At 43.1% G+C, this 24799-nt stretch overlaps 1 protein-coding gene across 1 annotated transcript in view; it reads right to left on the bottom strand.

Moving 5' to 3' along the window:
• The window catches only part of tspoap1 (TSPO associated protein 1), a gene marked incomplete at its 5' end in the record, with an annotated part of 56900 nt that overhangs the window by 24313 nt on the left and 7788 nt on the right, over positions 1–24799 (bottom strand). Inside the window, 11 exons of the mRNA XM_076020145.1 lie at positions 163–195; positions 895–945; positions 2956–3060; positions 3141–3263; positions 3346–3435; positions 3589–3672; positions 5480–5647; positions 11488–11673; positions 12250–12426; positions 14009–14137; positions 14466–14573. Coding sequence (XP_075876260.1) covers positions 163–195; positions 895–945; positions 2956–3060; positions 3141–3263; positions 3346–3435; positions 3589–3672; positions 5480–5647; positions 11488–11673; positions 12250–12426; positions 14009–14137; positions 14466–14573 — 1254 coding nt within the window. The remainder of the gene's footprint in view (positions 1–162; positions 196–894; positions 946–2955; positions 3061–3140; positions 3264–3345; positions 3436–3588; positions 3673–5479; positions 5648–11487; positions 11674–12249; positions 12427–14008; positions 14138–14465; positions 14574–24799) is intronic.

Genomic DNA, 24799 nt, shown 5'->3' with positions numbered 1-24799 from the left:
GGCTAACAAGAAAAGGCAAGTCGACCGAGTAGCAAAGTTCAGGTTCTTTAAAGGAAAAAAAAAAAAGTCAACAATGCTGTGGGTTAAAATAGTGAAAAAGAGCGAGGTGGGGAAAGGAACAAACAGGCATTTATAGAGAAAGCAGCAGCAACTATACTCTACCAGCTCCCTCTGCAACACAAGCTGAGTCAAATCCTAAAATAAAGTACACACTTGATTTAGAAACAAACTCATCACAGAATTACAGCATTCAATAATAACACAGAGGGCTTAAATGTTTCTTGGCAAGCTCATTGTTGGTGTTTTTAGAAGAAATTTCAAATAACTCTTAGCCAATCAGACGGCTGGACACTGAAGATGTCATTGACAGGCTGGATTTATCTTGATACCAAAGTGTGTTCTATGCACACACACTGAGAACAAGGCCAACACCGCACAGGAGAGAGGAGCCATCTGTTTGGCTCTCGGCCCATGAAGTGCCACAAAAAATACAAAATCATCTTTTGCAGCAGGAGAAGAGGCTATTGCACTTTAGGCCAGTACATTAAATAGGTTATCATTTGGGTTTGTGATTGAGACAGCACGCACCTAGGGGAGAAAATAAACATGATTTTATCTGCTTCGGCAGGAAGTCTGAGTTTGAGAGAGAAACACTGAGGAAGTCAGTCACCGTATCTCTCTTCTGTCAGTGCGGTGGCCGAATGATTTGGGCTTCTTTGTCTTTTGTGATCAAACAACAACCTGTAATTTGCTGCTTTGTTGTGTCACTCTGGGTTCATAACAGCAACTTGGGGCTTGTTCGTATGTGTAATTAAAGGGTTCGGGGTTGAGGGGACAAAAGGATAAAAGTTATTTTGTTTGCCGAATAGTGACATTGGTGTAGTTCACACTCACCTCCAGCATCTGAACCACCCCTTCATGCTCCCTCTTGGCAAATAACTGGGCCTGGATGGTGCAAAAGACATGAAAGTCAAGGTGAGCTGGGTTGCTTGCCTGTGAAAATCTAAACGGCTATGTTGAGAGTGCGTCATTGCTGCTGAAAGGTTGCCTCCTGCTGGACAAAATCCCCAATTTCTTGAACTACCGCTCAAAGAAGCCTTATTTACTAAAGATTTGTGAGCAAAAAAATGAATCTCAACATCGTTTGACGCGCTGATTAATGATGAAACTAATCTACTGAGGGGGCGCAATGAGGGGCGCGACCATCACACGGACAAAATAACGCACAGAGTCTCTTTCGCACTTTTGGCTTCATGAATGTGTACATACATACTGACAAAACACGCAAACATTGAGTTGCTAATAGATTATTCAGCAGGCAAACTGTGTCGCAGACACTAAAGCCACCCGTCATGGGGCCTTTGATAGTTGGACGGCAGAAGTATACAGATTGCGAGGCTGCGAACCTGTCACTTGCAGTCACTCTGCTGTCCCATGTTCTCTCCGGTGGAAACCGGGACCGGCCGCAAAGTCCTCCTTTAAATGGGCCGGTCTCGACCACTTTTGCACATTTAGGCAATTACGCATGCAATCGTTGTACATCACCCTCAACACGCAAACCAACAAGAAGTACACACTATAAGCGTGCGCAAGCAGTTGAGTGCAGTTTCTTTGGGATCTTGGAAATCAGCCCCCTAGCAGCTCCAGGTTTGACACTCAGGAGTTGAGGCTGAGCCAAGTTACATCCTTCCAGAGATGATTTGACAAGAGTTGACGGTTGGTGTTTGTCTCTCTTTGTTGGTCCTCTTATGACTGGCAAGTTGTCCTGGGTATCACCCTGCCTTTGCCCTAATCAGTCAGCACAGGCTTCAGACCCCTTGAGACACTGAGTGTTGCAGGGCAGTGACAGGAAATGGAAGGTTTGAAGGTTGGATTTGTATCGCGACAGATGACATTTTCATCTTTTAGTCTATTTTGTTAACATCATTTGAAATACAAAACTATAAAGGAAGATGCTTTTCTCATTTTATCTTGTACCCTTTGGGCAAAGCTTATGTCCATCCATCCATCCATCCATCCAACCGTCCATCCATCCATCCATCCATCCATCCATCCATCCAACCGCTTGATTATCAAAGTTTGCGTCATTGTTATGGGAGACTTAGCAGTGGGTTTGAGGCCCTGACCCGAGAGCCTTCACTCAGGTGGAACAAAAACTTGAGGCGCCCCGGAAGCATTCTGATTAGATGTTCAAATCAACTAGCCGAAAGACAACCAGCCAATGGGCTCATGTGGACTTCAAGAAGTACAGTAGCATCTCTACTTTGATCTGCTCAGGCCTCATCTTAAAGGTCAAGCCACATGACCACAGGTGCAGGTTAAAATGAAGACACGATGGCAAAATGAGAACTAAGCTCTTTCTTTACCACAGTGGTCAGGTGTCGTTCCTGGATCTACTCAGGAACAAGAATCTGTGATACTTGAACTATTCGCATTGATTCAACAACAGCCATGGCCTCTGGTGGTTAGATCTCCATCTCATCCACATCACACTCAGCCAACACAAGTGCATTTTCTGCAAAACGCACACACAGGCCTGAGGCCCAGGTTGGACAGGATGGTTCTCTACTAACAGGATGACTCCACTCGAGCAGACAAGCACAACAGTTAGCCACAGACAGACGGCTACGTCTCTTTTCAAAGTGATCATACTCTGGAAATTCACTTTGATTTCTCAACTCTGCTCAGCTGGTCTCTTTCCTTTATTACAAGCTCTGTTAGGTTTGTCCAGACGCTGTCGATTAAATTAACTTCCCCTCGATAAGTAGCATCAGATGATGTAAAAAAAAAATAAATATAAAAAAATCAAGCGACGTAACGTGATATGACAAATGTTTGGTTTTAGTTATCCAACGATCCATGTCATCACATTACCGAACCCCTACCAGGAATCAGACTGATGAAGTTCAATGGCTAATGTTCTGTACCAGGTACAAGAGAGGGAGGGTTCCTTACCCGCTGTAGTCGTTTGATTTCATCCTGTTTGAACTTAAGGATAGCCAGTGCCTGCTCATGTTCCAATTCCAGCTGCTGCCTTCGCTCGGCGACCTCACGCATATGCTGTTCAGGGAGAAAAGATGTGTTGGTCAGGAGGCGACACCACCGTCCACATGCGGAGAGCACTCTTGAGCTGGCGCTACCTTTAGGACCTGCTCTAGGTTCTCCAGTTTGGCACGGAGTCTCTGGTTCTCCTCGAGAACTGAATTGTGTTGAGCGGTCACTTCAGAGAGATCTTCCCTCAGCTCCTCATTCTCAGCCAAAGTCTGGCGAAACCACAAAAAACAACAACGACGGCTATGAATTGAGTTGTGCACGACGGAGGAAGATAAGAAGCTCAACACCGACCTGGTCGAGCAGCTGTGCCTTCCTCCTGAGGAGATCTGCCTCCTCCTTCAATTGCTCATTTTTGCCGCGCTCATCCTCAAGCTGGCTCTCCTGTTCCCAAAAACCACAAGACATTGGTCAGATCAAGCAGAGGATTTCCTCCCTCCGCCCTCAGAGTCATTGTTACAGCATGTCACTACAGTGATCTTAATCCCGACTGGAACACTGCCAGAGAGCATGCGTGGAAGAAGGAAGATCGCTCACCAAATCCAGGCATCTCTTCCGTCGTTTCTTTACTTCATGCTCAAGGTTTTCACATTCTTTTCTCTTTTTGCTCAGCTCGCTTTCCTGAAACAAACAAACACACAGTGAACCAGTAAAAATCTAAATTAATCAATATATCAGACCTAAAAAAATGCTTAGGATGTAGAGTCATTTCTATATGATAAGGATTTACGGTGTGTGAGTCAGTGTAGAAAAGAACTGCTGCCTTATCTACAGTATACTGACCTCTGTTTGAATTGCAGCGAGGTAATACAAAGCTTTGCCTTCTTTAATTATTCTAAATGCAGCTTACATTCAGGAGCAGCGGAGGAAAAAAAAATCAGCTTATTTCAGCATAGCCACAGTGCCTCAATCAAGCATTACCACGGCCGCTGTGGGGGTGGGGGTGGGGGTCAGGGGGGGTAGATGAGCTAATTGCAGACCACCGACAGCTGACTGGAAGAGATAGTGCACTCTCACCAGTGATGGCACAGCAAGACAATAATGATAATTGAAGTGCAATCTGCTGTCTGAGTCAAACGATTGTCTCTCAGTCGCAGCTTTAATAGCCTGAATAATTGTTATTCAAGCCTGACTGTCGTTCTGCTGCAGCGTCACTGTTACTTGGAGTGCGAGCAAAACTGCTGGCTTGGGAGTTAAAGGGGCTACACACAACCGGCAAAGGCGCGTCACAATTCAATTACTGGAATGACATAAAAATTAATGAGACGTTCAGAGGATAACAAAAAACAAATGAACAAAATGACACACAATTAAACCACCAGGGTGAAAATTAGGTCTTAAGTCTTTAGTCGTCCATGTTGTCTTCTGGGGCGACACTACCACAATGTTACAATCAAGTGGCTTATAATCCATTTCAAAACAATCTAATTTTGATGTTTTTAAGATTTGTTCTGCCAGACTGGTGACGACTATCACCTGCTGTCCCACATTATTGTTCTTAGAAGAACAGAAACATTAAACATATTCAGATCAAACTTTTTAATGCAAGTCTGTCTGACTTAAGGTTCAGATTTAATATTTTAGCAAATGATAAAAATCGCAGCTACTAAAAAGCCAAAGAATCCAGTTCCACTTAGTTAAAAGAACAATTTCCTGGCTCCATTTAGCATTTATTTCACAGTTTAGGTGAACAGAAGCAGCCAGCAGCACCACTTCCTCTACACACCTGTATAACAGATAGATACACGAGTAGCGTTTCAAAAATAACTAGGATGAACACTGTATTAATAGATACAAATTAATGTCATGCATACACAATAGTTGCAAATTGGTCTGGTAATAATAATAATAATAATAATGATGTTAATGATGATAAAAAAATCTATATTCTGTTTGTGGTCCTATGTCCTGACGAAGAAGGTCAATTCAGAGCTGAGAGAGTGTATGGTCTATTTAAGCTCTCAGACCCCCTTGTACAATCAGCAAGGGCAATGTGCCACTGTTCTGTTTCCAAGGGACACGGTCGTAATAATCCCGGCATTATATAACAAATCTGTAGCTTTCAAACCATAGTTTTTGCTGCAGTGGCACTAAGTTGGGAGTCACAGCACAGGACTCAAGCTTTGGTTCCACGTGGAAGTGTGCACGACAGAGCCATCAAAATTAATTTGGGCCCACCGTGTTAATACTAAAAGCTGTGTTTCACTTATCCGCGCTTGCCTGAGACGTCAATCATCAATGTTGACACGGCAGAATTTGGTTGAGTGCAATGCGAACCTACGTAACAGCAGAAGCAACAAACACAACACCCATCCATCCATCCATCCATCTTCTATAACCGCTTGCTCCAACAGACGACCACAACTGTGAGCGCGGGTGGAAGGTGGATGGATGGATGCTACTATTCACATGGGAAACACCATCTCACCAGAAAATGAAGGTGCTGCTCTTCTGTGCGTTGCTCCTGTGGGACGGGGGACGGGCTAAGGCCCGGTAGGGGCGTCACTTGCACCCCCGGCTCCTTCTCCTCTCCGGGAGTGTTCTCACACCTGGGTGGAGCTTCATCTAAACCCACACACGGGGTCTCTCCAACAACCTGGTGGGGATTAAGAATCCAGTTACGTCTCCAGAACCCACAGTGTCTTTGGTGCTTTTACTAAATGAAGGGTACTCTTCATTTTGTACATGGACACTGCTGAGAACTAGCACTACTTTCTCTCTGTGGGGACAGAGGAGGTTAATGACTTAAACTGTAGACTAACACTTGACATTACACCCCCCACTGCGGGCGAGGGATTAGCGACAAGCCTCCTTCCCAGTGGTCTACAATCAATGAGTAATCCAGGGGGAATCCCTCCAGCCTGCAACATGACTAGGAGACATTAGCAGGATGTCTGTCCTTTCCAATTAGGCAGGAGGGTCATGACGAGAGTGACTCTCTGTCCGCTACCTTTCTTTCTTTTTTTTATTTTTTGACCAATCACTGTTGTAAATTTAACTCAGCTATTAATGTGCGACCCCCGACCCCCACCGCTCCCAACAGGAATCCTGGTGGTGCCATACTGGCACTGGTTAAAAGGTTAAGAGTTGGGAATCGGTTTCTAATTTTAGAGCAAACCTACTAATGCTCGGAGAAGAACTGTGCTAGTGCACTCAAGGCCATGACCCAATAACAGGATCAAAGGCTGCAGGGTGGCGGCTGGGAGGGTCTCCTTAAGACACATCACTCTAAAGTTCAGAGGCCTACGCAGCCCTTGAAGTCCCGAAACGTGATAGCGTACATGGGAACATTTAATCCTAAATAATCTCTGATCAACTTTTTTCTTGAGCCAAGCAATGCAAAGTTAAACAGACACGGCAGTAAAAATAATGGCTGTATAAAGGCAAAAGCGACATGTTATTTCTAGCTTGAGGCTCAATCAATACGACACCCCCTTGAATACAATGTTTAACCATATTTGGGTGCTATCATTCAACGTTATGCCGCACAATTCCTTCTTGTTGTTGGCACCTTGGCGATGCTGCAACCGCAGATAAAAAATGCAGAGTAAATACTTGCTGCTGCCAGTAGCTTCAAATACTACTGCAAGCTGTGGGGACACAGCCAGAAATGGACTGGCAGCTGGTGTCTGCCGCCAAAGGACTAAATGCCACAAACAGAAACTGCTGTCATAAAAATACAGCTACCAGCTGAGTTTCCTTCAAATTATGCAGATCTGGTGGCGTCCAAGTCACAGGATACAAATCTAAAAAAAAAAATAAAAAGATAAATAAAATTGTCCCAATTTTATTTTTTTTGACAGGAACTCTGCATAAGATTCAGTACCTATGTTGACAATGCTGACATGCTGTTTGACTGACTCTACAAATCATATTACTATGCATTAATTTACACTTCGTATGAACAAACCTCAAACTGCGTGTGGAGCCAATGGGGGACTTGTGAGGCCGACTATCATAATTACTGTTATTCATGATGCGGAAGGAATAACTAAAATGTGACCATGTGCCGTTATCTACTATTTGATGTTTATGTTCATCTTTGAAACTAAAGCTAAAATTTACGCTTCCAAAGGAACCCTTTGAGTATACAAATACAAAGAGAAAACAAAGACGCAACTCTCGGGAGTCATCAAGACATGACAATGCTGCGGGCTGGCGAGCTCTCTTTTGGCAGAGGAGTCTCGGTATTTTTAGGAACCACGAACAACTAAAAGTAGAATGGCATTAGCAGTCTGGCAGCTGAGGAAGACAATGCTTCCCAGCAGCGTGCCAAAAACAACAGCAACCACTGCCCTTTTACACTCCAGTTATACAGTACTTAAACATACTGCTTGAAAAATGTTGTTTTTCCTGTGAGCAAAAAGTTGGAATTAGTTTTCACCGACTATGTGCACAGCCTCAATATGGGGGGAGACAACAACAGCTCAGCACCCAGTCAGTGGCACGCCTCTGGAATGAAGCGAGTCCCTGGTTTATCTTTTGGATTGGAGAACAGATGGTGTCACTCGTGGTGACGACGGGCCTGCAGGAGGCACTAATTCCGTTGGCCACCATACAAAAACTGTGCACAGGAAGCAGGGCTATGTCCCGTTGGTGGCCATTAAATGTCCCTGACGGCTGCTGGAGTGCGGCGCGAGACGGACGTTCCCCCCAGTGAGCCCAGCAGCAGTCCTGGCGACATGCAACTCTATATCTGGTTTAGTATGCTTAAAGCACTTGTGACCCCTAATTAGCTTGTAGCACTTCATTCCCAGTGAGAGGACAGGCTTAAGGATGGCCACTTCTGCTACAATCTGGCACCGGGGTTGGAATCACACTCCAGAGTCAGTGGAAGGAGTAGGCACAATGGGATTAGGGGGACAATTTAAACAAACTGCATATTTTTTGTTTATTTGTCATCATCGTTGTTATCTGCAGCTCTGCTATTCGGTCGCAATATTTAACCCAGGAGGAGCAACCTAATGAAGGGCAACAAATACCTTGTGTCTGTGTGTTCAAGAGGATATGTGTTTTCATCTGACTACACAATGACAATATATTACATCAGTTTGCTGTCACTCTGCAGGTCACAACCCTCAAACGAACAATCCTTTCCGCAAGGCCACCGCGAGCGCTCACAATGATGAGTTCAGGGCAAATATGAACAGTGCTCGGGCAACGTGTGATATAATTCTGACATGGTTTTGATGAACGAGCACAGGGGGAGAATATTATATAATGACCTACCGCTTCTTCTTCTTTTTTTTTTTTTTTTTTTTTTTTTTTTTACAATAATATGAGGAATAAAGGGACAGTCATAGAGAGCATTAGACTGCGGCTTAGGCTTTTATGAATCGTTTCAATGGTTTATGTGCCAGCAGACTAACCTCACAAAAAAATAGTGTGACCCAGCATGTGCACATCTTTGGTCTCAGTGCAGTTTTTTTGTTCTCTCTACTCACATGGATTTGTTAGGGGAGGGAAAATAAACATAGCAGAGTGAAATGTTTGTTGAGTCATGCATTGTGTTATTTTGCTGATGCTTTATATACAAGAAGGTGGAAAATTCTTGGTAACAAAAGAAACAACAAGGTTTCTCTGTAATTTCGAGATTGTTTATCATACTTATTGCATTGTTAGAAATGGGACCTGGAAGAACAGACTCATAATGGGGGGTAAAGAAAAATCAGGTAAAGAAAATCAGATAAAACACCATTGCACGTGGTCTTTTTGCAGAGCCACAGTGAAAATTGAATATAATGACAAACGTCATTCTCAAGGATAATAAGCTGAAGCTACTCTTGCTGAAAAAGGTTTAATAAGAGCCAGTGAGCCAGTGGAGTAAGTCATTCTTATGATTCTGTTTAAGCAAAACACGTTGACTCAATTTTGATGGGTTATTGAAAATGAACGCAGTCCGTGTGCATTTGTGAGGAGTTGTCAATGAACAACCCATGCAACAATCTTCACAGGATATTCATGTCAATGTTAAATAAGAAAAGCAAAATACCTTAAGTAACTTCAAAAAACTATACCATATTATGGTGACTTTCACAGTTCAAATTGTTAAATGTTCTCATTTAACAACAATGTAGGATGTTTTTATCTAGTGAACCAAACATTAAAGGTGAACACAGAAAAAACTTGTTTAAGACAAGTTCAAATTACGTGGGTGAGTGTTTCCACTGTGCGTGTATTTACCGTTTGCACTGGCCATTCACAGTAGAAGACAAATAAACTTTGTTTCTTTAGATGATTGCACAGCAGGAATAGGGCTGGTTAGCTCCATAAGTACATGACCTACTGTATATCTCAATGGGCCAACTACAGTTACTTCAGAATCCTAACAATATGGGAAGATTTAGACAACAGTAACAGTGAGACAACATTTCCCAGAGAGCATCAGGGCTCTTTAGCAACAGCTGTGACATGAAACAGCCTTGTTTGAAGTTGTGGCCCCTACATGTCTTTCAAACGGGTGGGCTCCAGAATTCACACAGTGAGGTGTCAGTGTGTGCACTTCAGACTGATGCAGTCGATCCATACAAAAGGATCAAGTACACCTTGGGCCCATGCGTACTAAAGCAGGGCCCGATCCCATTCAGCATGCCCTGAACGCCATAAGCACATTGGTGTAATCCCTGCAGACTACTGAAACGGGTAACTGGATCACTTCTTTTAAAAGCACCTTAATGGATTGGCCTGGCTGTTGATTTTCTTTTTAATACACAGCATATCGATATCCCTCCCTACTTGCGCACTATGCCGCCCTCTCTTTCAGTGGGCCTGTCCAAATCCTGGATCTACACGGAGTCTCCGAAATATGGCTGTTACAAAACACATTGACAACTGGCTACCCTTGACTCAGCCTCACGCACGTCCAACTTGCCGGACACTTGCAGTTTATCATGAACTGGGTTGAATCCATTCAAGTAATGAAACAAAAACCCGAGAAGAACAACGGCTATGTAAAAATTCTCCTTGAGGTTTGGATGCTAACAAGCAGCTTTAGATCATACTATCAATGTTTTAGGTGACCAAATGGTTATAAGGTGCGCACAAATGCAGCAGTCACCGCTGAGAACCAACTGACACGCTCCTTAAGTAATCGTGACACCAATTAGGTTGCAGTGCTGGGACTCAACTTTGAGATTCCAGCACAGCTTCCGTCCCCTCGAGCGGACACATTGGTGCGGGTGGCCAGAGCGATCATGCGGTGGACCGCTGACAGCTCGGCACAACGACAAGAAAAAGTGAGAAGATGACCTACCCCCTTGGTGTGATCTGTGGCAGCGTCAAGCCTTCCCTCGGCCTGCTAGCTATCCAGGGCAGGGTGAGATAGAAAAAGTCTTGGTGCGGCCAGAGTCTTACCTACCACCCAAAACCCTCTCACCGCTGCCACAGCAACAGAGAGCGGATTACTGGACTGTACCATTCTGTTGTTAGAGGGGATTAGAGTTCACACAACATGGCCCCTTTCTGGGTGCGCGCGTGCTACTGGGTGTGCGTGTGTGTGCGTCCCGCAAGCGGGAGATTACCACAATCGGCATTCTCGTTTGAGCTTTGCAGTGAGAGAAACTGACTTTACCTCACAGGAGTTTTAAAATTCAGACACATGCGATGGAGTGTCGGTAGCTTATATGATGATGATGATGATGATGATGAGGAAGAAACTACATGATTAAAGTCCACCGCTCATGTGGAAGCAGCCTTTTCCCTTTACAGATGTATAATCGCTAAATCTAACACTGAGTACAAATAACAATGATTCTGTATTCTGTAATCATCCATATGTTTATTTTATGCATGCATTGCTTTCATGTTTTATATTTTTAAATGCATGAGGCCACCTGAATGGCGAAGAGCATTTTCTAAGAACTGCATAGAGAGAAGATCAGTATTAAATGCAGAGAGGATCAGAGTGCGGGACTTTGGGATCTTTGATCAGGCCCAAGTTCAAGACAGGGAATCATCTCATTATGGCTTGTGGCAGATTAGTATCGGGCTCCAACGATAAGCTATTATATAAGAGAGTAATGCAGCATCCACGCCAACATAAATATACACTATCTGTCAGGGAAACACTGCAAGCTACACCGTACATTCATTAAAAACACACACATATACACATGTGAACTGCACTGACACAGCATCACCATTATCAGCTTCAAGATGTGGAAACAAAACCCTCACACTCTCCACAGCTGAACTCTGCAGCAGCTCATCAGTTTTAATTGAAGCTGAGATATTTGCATAATTCAAAAGCATGGTCTCGATCAACAAGGATGAAATATGACTTGCAACTTTAAACAGCACTTCTCATCAGTGTCAGTGCAAGCAGAGACGGGCCAATCACTTATGCCAAGACTAAATCACTCAGCATTTTTATGTGAGATTGTTTTTGTTTTTTTGTTTTTTGGAATATATATTTTTTCTTTTTGAGGGTGACTGTACCTTTTGTTCCCCTTCGTCCACCTCTTCAACTACTTCACACTTCTCGGGGCCGCTGGGGTCGGGACTGTGGTTGTCCTGCTGCCTGCATGATGTGACTGACAGCTGCCTCTGCAGTCGCAGCACCTCCTTCTGCGACTCCCTGAGGAGCCTCTCAAATTCCACTCTGCCAGATGGAAGAGGGAAGTCCTGCAGAGGCAGGCAGGGCAATGGTGCAATGGCATAATTAATTTAAAACATATTTGGCTAAATTTTTACTTTAAAAAAACAAAACAACAACACACACACACACACACACACACACACACACAGGATGACACTAGTAAAAACAAAACTGAATGAAAAGCTTATATCATACATTTATATAAACAATCATGTATTTTTGTGGTATTACAGAAAATTATTTTGAAATTATTTTGAGGACGAAAAGGGAATATATACTACATTACACTGTCAGACAAAAGTCCAATTTAAAAGAATGTTCTTGTCACCCTGTCAATGCACACTTCCACCAGGACAGTGAGCGGCTTTAATTTAATATTTAATATGAAAGATGTGTCATTTGACCAACAATTAAAAACAGGCCGTTAAAAGCCGCCTTTTGCTGCACTGTCATCTTGTCCCCCAGCAGTGACGCAGCCTTTAGCAGCATAGCGTCACACAGGCGGACATAATGACTAGTACCGACGTTGTCCAGCAGAGGGAGGGCTTGTGCTGCTATGTCACCGTGGCGGTAATGAAGCGGAGTACCTCCATGATTCGTACCTTGGCGGTGCCCAGCCGTGCCTCCAGCTCTCTGCACTCCTGCTGCAGGGCAGCGATCTCTTTGTCCTTGGACAGCAGAGCGTCGGCGTGGTGGGCGAGGTCCCGAGCTCGCTGACGGGCAAATGCTCGCTTGTACTGTTCCACCGAGCCGGCTCTCATCAGGGACGGGGAATTGACCTGCACAAGAGCGAAAGGGTGAAAAGCGGCATGGATGGATACGACAAAAGTGCATCTGTGAGTATCAGGAGGAACTTGGAGAGACTGGTAACATGACTGAGCTCTTTCACCAGAGTTCCAGAAATAACTGCTGTAGATTTGCTGCGTTGTGTGGGGAAAGCAGTACCAGTCCCGTCCAGCTATGAACAGTGAGCGCAGTCAGGAATGAGTACATCATTAGAAAGAAGCAGCATTTGAAACGTACAACAGTATCATCACTGTCTACCGACTAAAGTTTTCTTTGTTAGTGCAAGCAACATAAAAGAAATAAAGAAAAGAAAATGCACTGGTTGAATATAAGCAAACGGCTTCTCCTGCACTCAGGGTCGCAGGGGGGCTGAGGGCAGCGGATCCCAGCTGTCCTGGGGTGCGACGGCAGAGCCACAGCGTGGACAAGTTGCCAGTTTACTGCAGGCCACAGAAAGACAAACGACCATTCACACTCGCATTCACTCCTACTGACAGTTTGGAGTTGCCAATTCGCATCACGTGCACGTTTTTAGCCTGCGGGAGGAAGCTGGAGTCCTGGGAGACAGCTCACGCAGATGCAGGGAAAACACGGAGGCCCCAGGGAGCGACCCCACAAACCACCGCGTCGCCCTTGTGGCAGATTAGAAAGCAGTAAATGTCCTTTGGTGAACGGCAGGAGGTGGCAGTGAGGAGAGAAGGTCCCACTCTCAGTCTGGTAAACAGGTGCACAGACCACACAGCAGCCATGGTGGTCCTAATAAGGGTTAACTAGACTAGACCACTGACACTTACACTTCACGACTTAACACTTAACACTCAAGAATGTATTGTTCAGTTTCCACGAGGACAGACCGACAAATCTGGGTTGTGGTTAATTAAATGTTATAAAATTCGATACCTCTTCCTGTTTAAAGCATAAAACGTAATACCTGTAACACCAAACTGTGATAATGTTTTTGTAAAGGTTGATGAAGATACTGAATATAGGTTAGGTTCAGTTTGATACGCCCGCTGAACACCTCACTGTACTGACAGTTGCCCTTGTGACTGAGATTAAATGCACTGCTTTGATTCTGTACATGAGTGATAAAAAATATGTTTTCAGTTATTCAGTCAATTATTGAAGAAACAATTCTACCGTTACCAGAACAAAGTTAGACATTGTGGAAGAAAATGCTTTTAACTATTACTGCAAATAACTGTATGCTTTTGTGTCGTGGAGGAGTAAGGTCATTAAATTGGAATTGTTAACATCATATAATAGTTTAAAATAAAGCTGCTTATGGAAGGATTCCTTCATCCACTCAAGGTAAGATCCGGAGTGGATGTCCCATGTAAATCTCCATCTCAATATACTTCCTACAAAAAAAAAAGTTCTTAGATGCATTTCAGTGTTCAGCAGGGGCCAGGCAGTTTCTAACAAGGCTTCTATTCATCACATCACTTTAGTTCATCACCGGACGTCATACTGATGTGGTGTTTTGGATGCTGGTGCATGTTAATGAGTCTCAGCCAACATATGGGTCAAAGTGTGAGGCAGAAGCAGTTTGGAGGTGTTAATTTGATAGTTTACCACTTTGAGGTTGGCTTCCTGCAGTTTGCGAGCCCTCTCCTCCAGCCTCTTAGCCAGAACAGCCAGCTCTGTGTTCTTTCTCCTCAGCCGCCTGACCTTCTCCTCCGTCTCTGGGGCGCTGCTCTTCCGCTACACTCACAGGGAATAAATATTATCATCAGACAATGCCTCTGGTGAAAAATCAAACAACAAAACTGCAGCTCACAGCAGATATTCAGGAAGGTCTGTAAACGCTTAGAAGGAGGTCCTAAAATAACAAAATTAAACTTTGCTTAAACGATGATTAACTCATTTACTTGTACCCTGAATTCCTTGGAAAAGAGACAACGGCAAGTAACAGCAATCGGCTGAAACAGCAAACACTCTAAAATGACTGTTTAGCTTTTTGCTGTTCACCCGGCCTTGTTTCTGTGAAGCCTTTAGTGGAAACAACGAGCTCAGCTATTTTTAGTCTTACCAGCAGGACATTCTCCTCCCTCAGCGCGGTACAAGTCTTCTCCAGCTCATCCAGAGCGCGCAGGAGTTCAGAGTTCTGACGCACCAGGAACCCGTAGTCTGTGCCAATCTGGGGGGCAACAAAGAGAAATTATATAGTTCATGTCTTTCTGTTTCCTTTTGGATAAAAGCTGCATAGGAAAAAAAAAAAGTCTTCACAATGGATTTAGTTGCAGAGGAGCCCCCCGATGCGGCCTGCTATTGTTTACACAGTGCTATCTAATGCATCAGATGGATGACAGCTCCACTGAAAAGGCTTTTCATTAGGCCGTCTCAATCAGTCTACCACCGCCACTCAAGAGTTATTATAACACACTCCATCAGCCTTAGAGGGAAGAGAGCTGTGCTCTCATATCGAGCTGTGGAATGAAAGGAGCTTGATCCCCCCCACCCCCCCTGCAGAAATCAAGGAGCTCAATCAATCTTTTAAATGTCACTGCGTTGATAGCATGCAGTCAAATGTGAAGTAAGCGGTAGTTGTGAGCTAATCATTTTCTGAAAAGACCCTCCAATCATTGGTCGCCCCTCCCCTCTCTGTCTGACACTGCAAACAGCCACGTTGTCTGTAGAGCCAAAAAAACAGCCATATTCCAAAAACATCATTGAGGCCATTACACACCCAGCCATCGTCTGTTTGAACTGTTACCCTCTCCATCAAATCCACAACCTCTAGATTCACAAACAGCTTTTTCCACGTCATAACTGCATTACATAAACCATGACCTGCTCCCTCTTGCACCTGGATGCTCTACACTTTAAATTCTGTATTTAAAATTGTTTTGAAAAGTACAATGACAATAAATGCATTCAATTCAATTTTAATTCAATTCAATTCCTAAAACCTGAGGTGGCAGAGATTAAAATGTTGAGCTTCTCTTTGGCAGTGATCAGGATGGATGGGATCGGGGAAGGAGCACAACAGAGGGATGATGGATGATAGATGAGTCAGAGAGACAGAGATGCCAGACTGAGATGGTTTGGGCAGGTACAGAGGAGGCAGGGGAGGGCTAGATGGAGGCAGATGATTGGCTGTGGCCACCACTAAAGGGAGCAGACAAAAGGAAAAGCTGACGACTGATGATGCTCAGGTCATGTCTGACTCAGAAGTGATGACAAACTCTCAGAAGATGAAGCTGATCATGAAGTGAGAAGCACTTGAAAGCTTGCCCCTCATTAGCTTGGTTATGTTGTGCATACTCAGTGGGGAAACAAAGCCTCCATCCATAGTGGATGTGTCAGAAAGTCAATGTGGTAATCAAGACTGTCTTTTGGTGTTCGGTTATCAAAGTCAGAGTGGTGGAAACCTCTAGTTTGACTTTCCTATGAATAGAAAACGAGGCTCCCTCGGCTCGGCCGGAGTGACGCTCTTAATAAATTGTGGGGCGATGAGAGTTGTGGGATTAATGAGAGGAAAGCCCGAGAGGAGACCTGACACACATCACTGTGAAGGCTGCGGCGGAAGCAGGACATATTTGGTGGAACCGACAAGCTGCAGGTAAAGGGAGAACTCGTCTGGCAGAGACCACTGGGAGCTGCTACACTTGAAGAGGGCAGCGTTCCATCAACAATCACTGCAGAATGCAATGTTATGAATGTGGCATTAGTGCTGTATGGCATGTGTTGTTGTTTTAAACTATGATTTCATCAGTTATGTTTTACTCGTATGTATTGCTTAGCGTTTCATTTACTGTTCTTTTAGTTTTTATAGATCTATGAGATCCATGCACCAAAGCAAGACAAAATTTTCTTGTACTTAATTTTAGAATAAAAAAATAAAGGAATTCAATGCAATTCAATTCAATTCAAACTGTGATCATCTTGTTTGAGATGCCAGATACAACATCCACTAAGAAATGGAGAAAGCAGGAAGTGTCTGGTGTTTAGATCAAGGCATTGGGAGATTGAGGCCAGGACTGTATGTATCAAAGAAAAATAGCAACAAAACAGAAAACATTACCAGTATAATTTTTAAATTCAAGTTTGCTTCTATATAAATTGAACAGCAACCTCTTTACAGTGAGGTGCATTTCAATAATTTCTTTAACATTTTGCTGCTTAGAACTATTTAAAAAAAACACAACCGAACAACCTTTACTTCATAAAATTGGAAACATAAATCAACTCGAAATAAGGGGGCTTGTCTCTCCAGGTGTCACAAACAGAAAAACAAGGCAGCAGCTGGATTCTTGACAGTTATTATTTGTCATTGCAGAGCTGGCTGAGTCTCAACCGGTCTTGATCAAAAACCAGAGTCCACCCAGTCCAAGACCAAGACAAGACCCTTAAAAAGTGGTCTTGAGACCCAGACCAATCTCGAGCGCTGCAACATAGCTTCCAGTCTCTTCATGATATTCATGGCATGAATGAACCAACCTGGAAGCCAAACACACCACTCACATACACCAACAAACAGTGGGACGTCGCCGTCGCGCCAAACCGACACAGACCAAGACGCATCTGGCCGTCAGCGTGTGAGATTATGTCGTCTTGGTAACTGCGGACGAGCAGTGATCGAGTGGCTCCCCAGAGAGTCTTTAATGTCACCATAAGTCATTACTAATGACCAGCTGTTTACTAAACAAGCGGCTGAGGCCCCCGTGTGTTCGTCTTCCAACGTTTGATGCTGCGAAGGTGATGCTAGAAGTGACTGAAAGTGAAGCTGGGAGGCGGTGCCAGAGAGACCATTAGGTTTTTTTGAGGGTATCAGTTTAACGGGCTGGCAGTCAGTTTAACGCCTGATCCGGCGAGGGCAATCGTTAGCTTTGCGGTAATCACCGCCTTGCGGTTGTGCATCTCAACAAACCTGACAAGTTGCAGTTTTCAGTCTCCCTGCAGACTCGTTTAGTGAACAGTAAGCAGTCACGTAAAGGGATTTTTTTTTTTTAATTATTACTCTGAATGAAATGTTGTGCTTTCACAGAAAATGTCTCACTTTGCACAAAAATTTGTCCCAGTTTCTGCTGGGCCATAACTTCAGTACAAGTGAAGCCTGAAATGCACTTTGCACTTTTCAGCAACATTTGGCACATCTTTAAATGATATGTTACTAACGTAAAGAAAATATCATTTTTTTTGTCACTGCCAAAGTGAAAAATACCACAGCATCCTAATCTTGGCCCCAGCGCTGACACTTTGAGATTAAATGCCAGTGTTTTTGGATGATGTATTTGACAGAAAAGGTTCACAACAAAGTGTATAGCTTGCAAAAGAAACACTATGAACAACACTTGCATGAGCATTTTGCCTGCTGATGACACATGACTTCTGTCAGGGACAAGAGGATGCTGCTTGTTTTACTGTCTGCGTGAGAGTGAACAAAATGAAAAAAACATGTATAAAAGATGAGTTATCAAAGACGATACATGGCTTACACTTATTGTCAAGTGGCAAAAAAACAAAACAAAACAGATGAATGAGACACAAACCAGCGCAGTTAAAATCTAATTTTTCAAATGACTTCTTTGGTTTAAAAGGTCATCAAATGTGTCTGCGTGTGTCCGTTTTCTGCAATATAATATACCTGCTTGGTTAGAATCATCAGTTACTAGCACCAGAGCAGAAACACCTGCGGGAATAATTACAGCCTTACTTTCACACCCAACCAGAGATGCAGTGCTGCGCCTCATTATGCAGCAACACTTCAAAGAGGGAAAGTGTTGGCTTTTTGATGAGCGTGTGTGTCCTTGAGATGTATTTGGTCATCAGTTCCAGGGCTCAAACAGTCCCAGTGTCCCTGTTTTCCACTCAGAAGGATGACGCGACAGTCAAATCAATCACTTCAGAGGAAGGCCAACCAGGGTGAACTCAGCCTGCGGCTGGCGCCATTACTATTCTAATCAACTTGGAGACTGTCCATGTCTTCAAATCGTTTGCTGGGATTTTCCCAGAAAACACAGCAAGGGCTGCACTTATCAAGTATAGCTAGCTAGCTAGCTAGCTGGATAGCTTCTTCTCCCTTAGTAACAAAAACAAGAGCATTTTGCCATTCAGGGAGCCCTTCTAACTCCCAGAAGAGGAGGAAGGTAGTCATGCAGCGTGGAGCCAAAGTGCCGTTCAATCATTTGGTGAAATTGTTGGTACAGTAGAACAAACAGGACTAATACAACAACACCCACTTCATCAAATTCTCACAAAGCTCAAGTTTCTGTCAAGTCGGTATTAAATATTTTTATTAACACCATAAATCTGTTTGTTTATGGGTATCACATACTGTATACCTGAATAGAATGTCTGTCATTAGGCTCACACTGGAAATATTACAATGCAGCAATCTTTATATTCTGCTAATCCTGGGTTCACTGTGACATAATTTATTAATGTAAATTTGTCAGTTTTGTAATCTTGCTGAAGTGGTTTAATCTGATTTTCTTGCCCACCTCATACAAGCAAGAAGCTCAGTGAGATTTTACAAAGCCAAAGCCTTATATCATTCCTTTCCAAAGTGTATTGACAATGACTTATTCTTATTCATCGCACACTCAAGGTGACTATTCTCGAAAAGTGTGAAAGGGATGAACTGTAGAAACACACAGAGGAGAAAAAAACCCCTCAAAGTCATTCTTTGGCAGCACAGCAGGTGGCTCCTGATGAAACATATGCTACTGTTGTGAATGGAACAGAGTCCTTTTCCTGCAACTGAAAGTACGACAAAGTTTTAGAGGTCAGTCAAAAGAATTTTAAAGAGAAAAGCCACAAGAACCACTTGAGCATTAGCATTACTTGACAGAGCCAGTCATTATTATTATTATTTTTTTTTTTAAATCATCTGAGTCAGCAGTGGTTTGTTTCTCCCGCAGGCATCTGATTAGAATGGTGTGCTGAAATCAATCCGATTGCTTTAAGATCTCGTTTTAAGCTCTTTAACAGAGAAGACACACAGGCACCAATTCCACAGCGGGGTGTCATTTAAATGCAAGTTACATATCAAATATATTTGACACGGAGACTCTGCTTTTCAAGTATACACATTTGATATTACATTACCTTGCCAATTAATATTGAAATCAGTCTGACTCACAGCTCTGAGGAAAGAGCCTACATGGCAAGGAAAATAGATTGTTGGTGTGCTTCACTGACGATTTGAAAGCATCAGCAAATTGCTTAATTTTTAGACTGGAAAAATGTCACTTTGTTGAAGGGGTTGCACAATTAAAAAAAAAAAAAAAAAAAAAAGTAACAAAAAGGGTGTAAAGAAATTAACTGGCTAACATTTAACACCTTAAAAATTGTTAAATACATGTAGCATTACTGCAATTTTCCAATCTCCATGATGCAATATGCATGTAATATCAAGACGTGCAATAAATGAGAACTGCAGTATTATGCAAAAATCTCTTTTTACATTTATTATCATGTGGATCACCCTAACCCCCCCCCCCCAACACCACCACCACCACCAAAAATACATGCAATATAACAAACATAGATGAGTAAAATGAAGTATTTTGCAATAATATATTTATAAGGACCAACATTTTACTTGAGCATTAAACCTGCATAGATTTTACATATTTAATCTTAATCTAATATTCATGATGTCTTAGAAGCAGATTATCCTTTTGTCTGGAATCCAAGGCCAGCTTTTGTCAGGCGTATGGAAATGTCTACAGTCTGTTTCTACCAAAACCACAACATCAGCGGTTTCAGCTGACAGCCAGAAACCCCCCACAATGGGCCTCTAAGGAGACAACAAGACAAAGGCGCACATACACTCTGGCAAGCACACACACACACACACACACACACACACACGTGCTAGATTATCATTCATCTTTTTTTATTCTTAATAAAAATAAAAACTGACTGTGAGGCAAACTGCAAATAGGATACAGCAAACATTTCAGCAAAAGCCAAAGCAATTTGCAAAACAAACAGAGCATGCATTCAAGAAGATATTACATCAATATGCTAATAATTGACACAAAGAGGATAAAAAAATTGGAGCTTCTTTGTGTTTTGGATAATGTAGATTAAAACATGTAGATAAAAAAAATATTTCCTGGATAAATACAGGGACAAATTAAGTGTCAAAGTATATTTTTGCATTATTATATTCCCCACACTGTATCTTGAAGTTGTCAGACACTCCTTTCTGACAAGTGAAAGAACACGTATGTGCAAGAGTTGTTATCCAATTACAAAAGAGACTCTTCATCTCTTTTTAAGTCTTTTTAAATACAAGTGTCTAAGTGTCTTGCGGCTGAGCTAGTGGCTCAGAGGGCTCTGGGATAGACGGGTGCAATCTGCTGAATGTGGAAATCAGCCTTATTAATCCAGGCCTCGTCTCCTCCCAGCAATAACACAAGGGCCAACCTTCAAACACCAAGTGATATTAACGCCTAAACAGGCTTTAATTAGCATTAGGGCCAAGAAACATGCCCTGCAGTATATCCACCAGAGAGATATCAATACTAATTGACGTGGGGCAAAATCCATGACTCCATCTCCAACAACATCAGTGGCTTGTTAATGAGTTCTTTTTCAGCAGACAGTTTTTAACTCTTGCCGATGTTTTCTGTACTGCAGTGAAGTTCACGTTCACATTGCAAGGGTGGCTGGAATGCTGTACGCAGGGTTTCTGGATGCTTTGTAGCATTTTAATGTAGCATATTACACTTTTTGCACGTTGCAAAATGAAGGATGCCATATTGACTTGAGTTGGGGGGGGGCTCATGTAAACCCTATAACAGGAGATTGCACACAAGACATACAAATGTCCTGTAGCGAACACATGAAAAGAGGCACAAACCAGCCTGGGGGATAGTTTATTAAGAGTGTCTCGCTCCCCACACTCATATATAAGTCATGAAGAACGCCTCTTAAGTGTCCTTTCAAATCCCCCCCTGTGTTTTTCACAGCTCCCCCCTCCCACACACACACACACACACACACACACACACACACACACACACACACACACACACACACACACACACACACACACACACACACAGGTACCTGGCGGTGACAGATTAGGGGTCCTTCATATGGTGCTGGAGAACAAAAGGCCGACTCCTCTTCTCCCCCGCCTCCAGGCAGAAGGAAATACACCTCCCACCACCGACTCCTACACTAATGTCGTCTGCCGAGTGCGAGCGTGTGTGGATGTTTGTTATGGCTTTGTCTGCACCCATGACATTTCATTGTATTTTTGACCGCAGCCCAAATTTAATTTAGCAATGCTCAGCTGTGGTTCAACGCCTTTTCCAATCGAACAAATTCCCACTGAGGCCATGACTTCACATCTGCGGTGAATGGTGGTGGTGTTACATTCATTATGAGAGGCAAATCCATCAGCTTTTCAGCTCTCGTCTGCAACACGCTGGCAAGCATCTTCCGCAGTCCTTAAGCCATTACATTTCCGCCTTGCCGACACGTCATTAAAATCCACACCAGCACGCCTGCCTCAACACTTTACCATCTACAAATAAAAAAATGTCACGATCTGTGGACCTCTCTGGGCCTTAATAAGGCCTTAGATGCATGTAAAACAGCTGGGTTTCAAAGAAGTCAAACATAAGGCAGATTATTCCAGTCTGTGCAGCGTCAGCAGTAATGAAGGCTAGCGACAGAACGTCCTCAGATGAAATCTTTCTCCACGTCCCTCCACAGGCCTCACCGTGAGGAGCATCAAATAATAGAGCGCTTCATTGAGTGATATTAACTACATAAGCATGCAAACCCTTCAGCCTTTCAGCATTAAATTGACAATGCCTTCATTTGTGCAGATACTGTGGTGTATTTAGTGTGACGATGCCCGGACATCCAAGATGAGACTGATCACAATGTTAGAAAAAAGAGAAAATATTTGCTAAATAAGCCAGTAAAGGATTTCAACTACAAATACAATTTCAAAGCATTCAAGTACAAACATCACATGCAACACGACGTAAATACATGACACAAGATGTGGTTTTGCATTCTGAAATATCTTTGCTTGATACCTTTGAAATGTCAATCAAGCATAAACATGTAACTGGTCAGGCTCTGGGAGGCCTCTATTGGATTATTGGCTGCAAATGTGGAGCGGCGACTCGGCTGATGTTTATCCAAAAAGTCCATTTATCCAAAATCATTTCCCTGATTGGCCCAACCACAACAGGCTGCAGTCAGTGCACTCAGTCTGAAATGAAAGTGCATGGGAATAATTGGAAAGGAAAAAAAGGCATCCAGCCAGCCATGCCATGACCTTGTCACCATTCTTTACACTGCCAAAAATCACCCCCCCCCCCATCACCAGGAGCTCACTGATAAAGAGCTGGAAAAAAAAAAATCCAGGATGTGTTCAGTATAGAGACATATTGTACTTGAGCCCTGGAAAGCCCCGTTCCTATACCACACACAAGGTGAAACATCCCCCGGTGTCATTCATTCCATCAGAGCTTCAACTGGGTCTGTGTTTGTCACTTGCATAACAAAATGCATCTGTTGTTTGTGTCGAGAACTGCTTGTTGTGTTTGTTCACTGAATATAAATAATGCCGCCTTGATTCCAAGATCGTACCAGTCGGCAGCACATTTGATTATGTGCATCATAAAAGGCAACAGCGGCTCTCTATTCACATGATGACTCCTAACGTCCTCCACAGCAGTTTGAGCTGCATTCAACACAAAGTTCAAGGCCTGCAGTCATGAAAGGACTGCATGACATTTCAAAATCAATTACTCAAAACTCCGGCCGTAAGTGTTGGCCAGATAGGGAATTTGCAGAAATGTTCAAATCCAATGACGGGGTGAAAAAACAGGCAGTGTGTGAGTGAGAAATTCCGAATGACAGCTTTTGAAATTATTTCACGTTCATTAAGTCGAGAAATGCCAATGCCTGATTACAATTAATGTTTCCTTCCATCTGACTAGTGCAGAACTGCTTAAGTGCTTCAGGTCATGAGACGAATATAGTGTCGTAACTCACACTGATGAGAACGTCAGCGGGCGATGACAGTAAAATGGCAAATGGGAAGTGGAAATTTTCAGGGCAACCATTTGCAGATTAGAGGTTGGGAGGACAGAGAGAGAGAGGGAGCGCAAAAACAAAGAGGAGAAGCTCCAAGAAAAGAAGAAAGACAAAAGGAATAAAAAGAAAGATGGTAGATAGAGTACATGCAAAATTAATCATCAACATATCACTGGGAATTTTAATCTTCTCTGCCACAGAAAGCGACACTATCCAGTCAATGCCCCGAGTCACACTCACCAACAGAATATGCATTCTCTGTGCGTCACAGTGCAAAAAACAATTCTAGAAGTGACTGTGAGCCCCACGCCTGACCCCTGACCCCTGTTCTACAGAGAGCGTCTGCGCTGGCTGCAGTCAGACAGCAGCCAGACAGACAGACAGCAATGTTTGGGCTGAGATGTGGTGAGAGACCAATACCCCAGAGATCTCTCTCACACTGCTCTATCAATTATTCACAAGAAGAGCGAGCCAATAAAGGCCCTACATATGAGCATCCTTGGACAAGAGATGGATCCATGGGTGGGAAAAAAGGTTAAATAAATAATTCATGTTCTAGTGATTATAAAATTATAAACAAAGTCTTCAATATAAAAATGTCCTGATGACCTGACCGAGCGCACTGGCTCACAACAGCTGCATAATGCATAGCATAGGAGTTCATTTTGGCCTTTTTTGTGTTCAATACCTTTCTCCATTTCCTTATATACTGGACATGCTAAACACGTTTTTTTTTCCTATTTAAAATACTCAACACTTTTGACGGACTTTCTTCCGTCTTCTTCAGAGATATGTCCTCCTGATGTCAGTGGATAACTTGCCTTGTCATATACAGTATTTAAAAAAAATAATAATTACCCTATATAAGAAAATGGAGAAAATTGCTGCCTAATGCAGTTAAACAGACCAAAACTATTGAATTCTCAAAAGGCATTTACTGATTCAGCCTTGTGTAAATCAAACAGATCAAAATGCTTTAAAAACATTAGAAAGCAAAAGTAATCACACATCTCTTCCATCTTTTGTCACTTCTTGCATCACTACCCGTTCCTAATGCAGCCGCTGACCATCCCCGCCCCCCCCCCCCCCCCCCCCCCCCCCCAGCGTGCAGGACACTGGGAGCAAAAACCACCTTCTAATCACTGTACCACATAACCAGCCCAAACTGGGTACAACAGTACAATGCTGTAAACAGACGGCATTGTAGGCTGAATTAAGAGAGAAAGAGAGAATCAAAAACAGTTGCAAGTGTGGGAGTAAGGCAAAAATAAAGGTTGGTAAATGCAATCCTGTCGCTCATCAACCCTCTAATCAAACTTGTAAAACATCTGTTTTGAAAGGTAA

The sequence above is a fragment of the Nelusetta ayraudi genome, unplaced genomic scaffold (genome assembly GCF_046127955.1).
Source record: "Nelusetta ayraudi isolate G7.1 ecotype Tasmania unplaced genomic scaffold, CSIRO-AGI_Nayr_v1 ptg000011l, whole genome shotgun sequence".
NCBI classification, from domain to species: domain Eukaryota; kingdom Metazoa; phylum Chordata; class Actinopteri; order Tetraodontiformes; family Monacanthidae; genus Nelusetta; species Nelusetta ayraudi.
The sequence above is the reverse complement of the archived record's forward strand: the minus strand, read 5'-3'. Positions and strand labels throughout refer to the sequence as shown.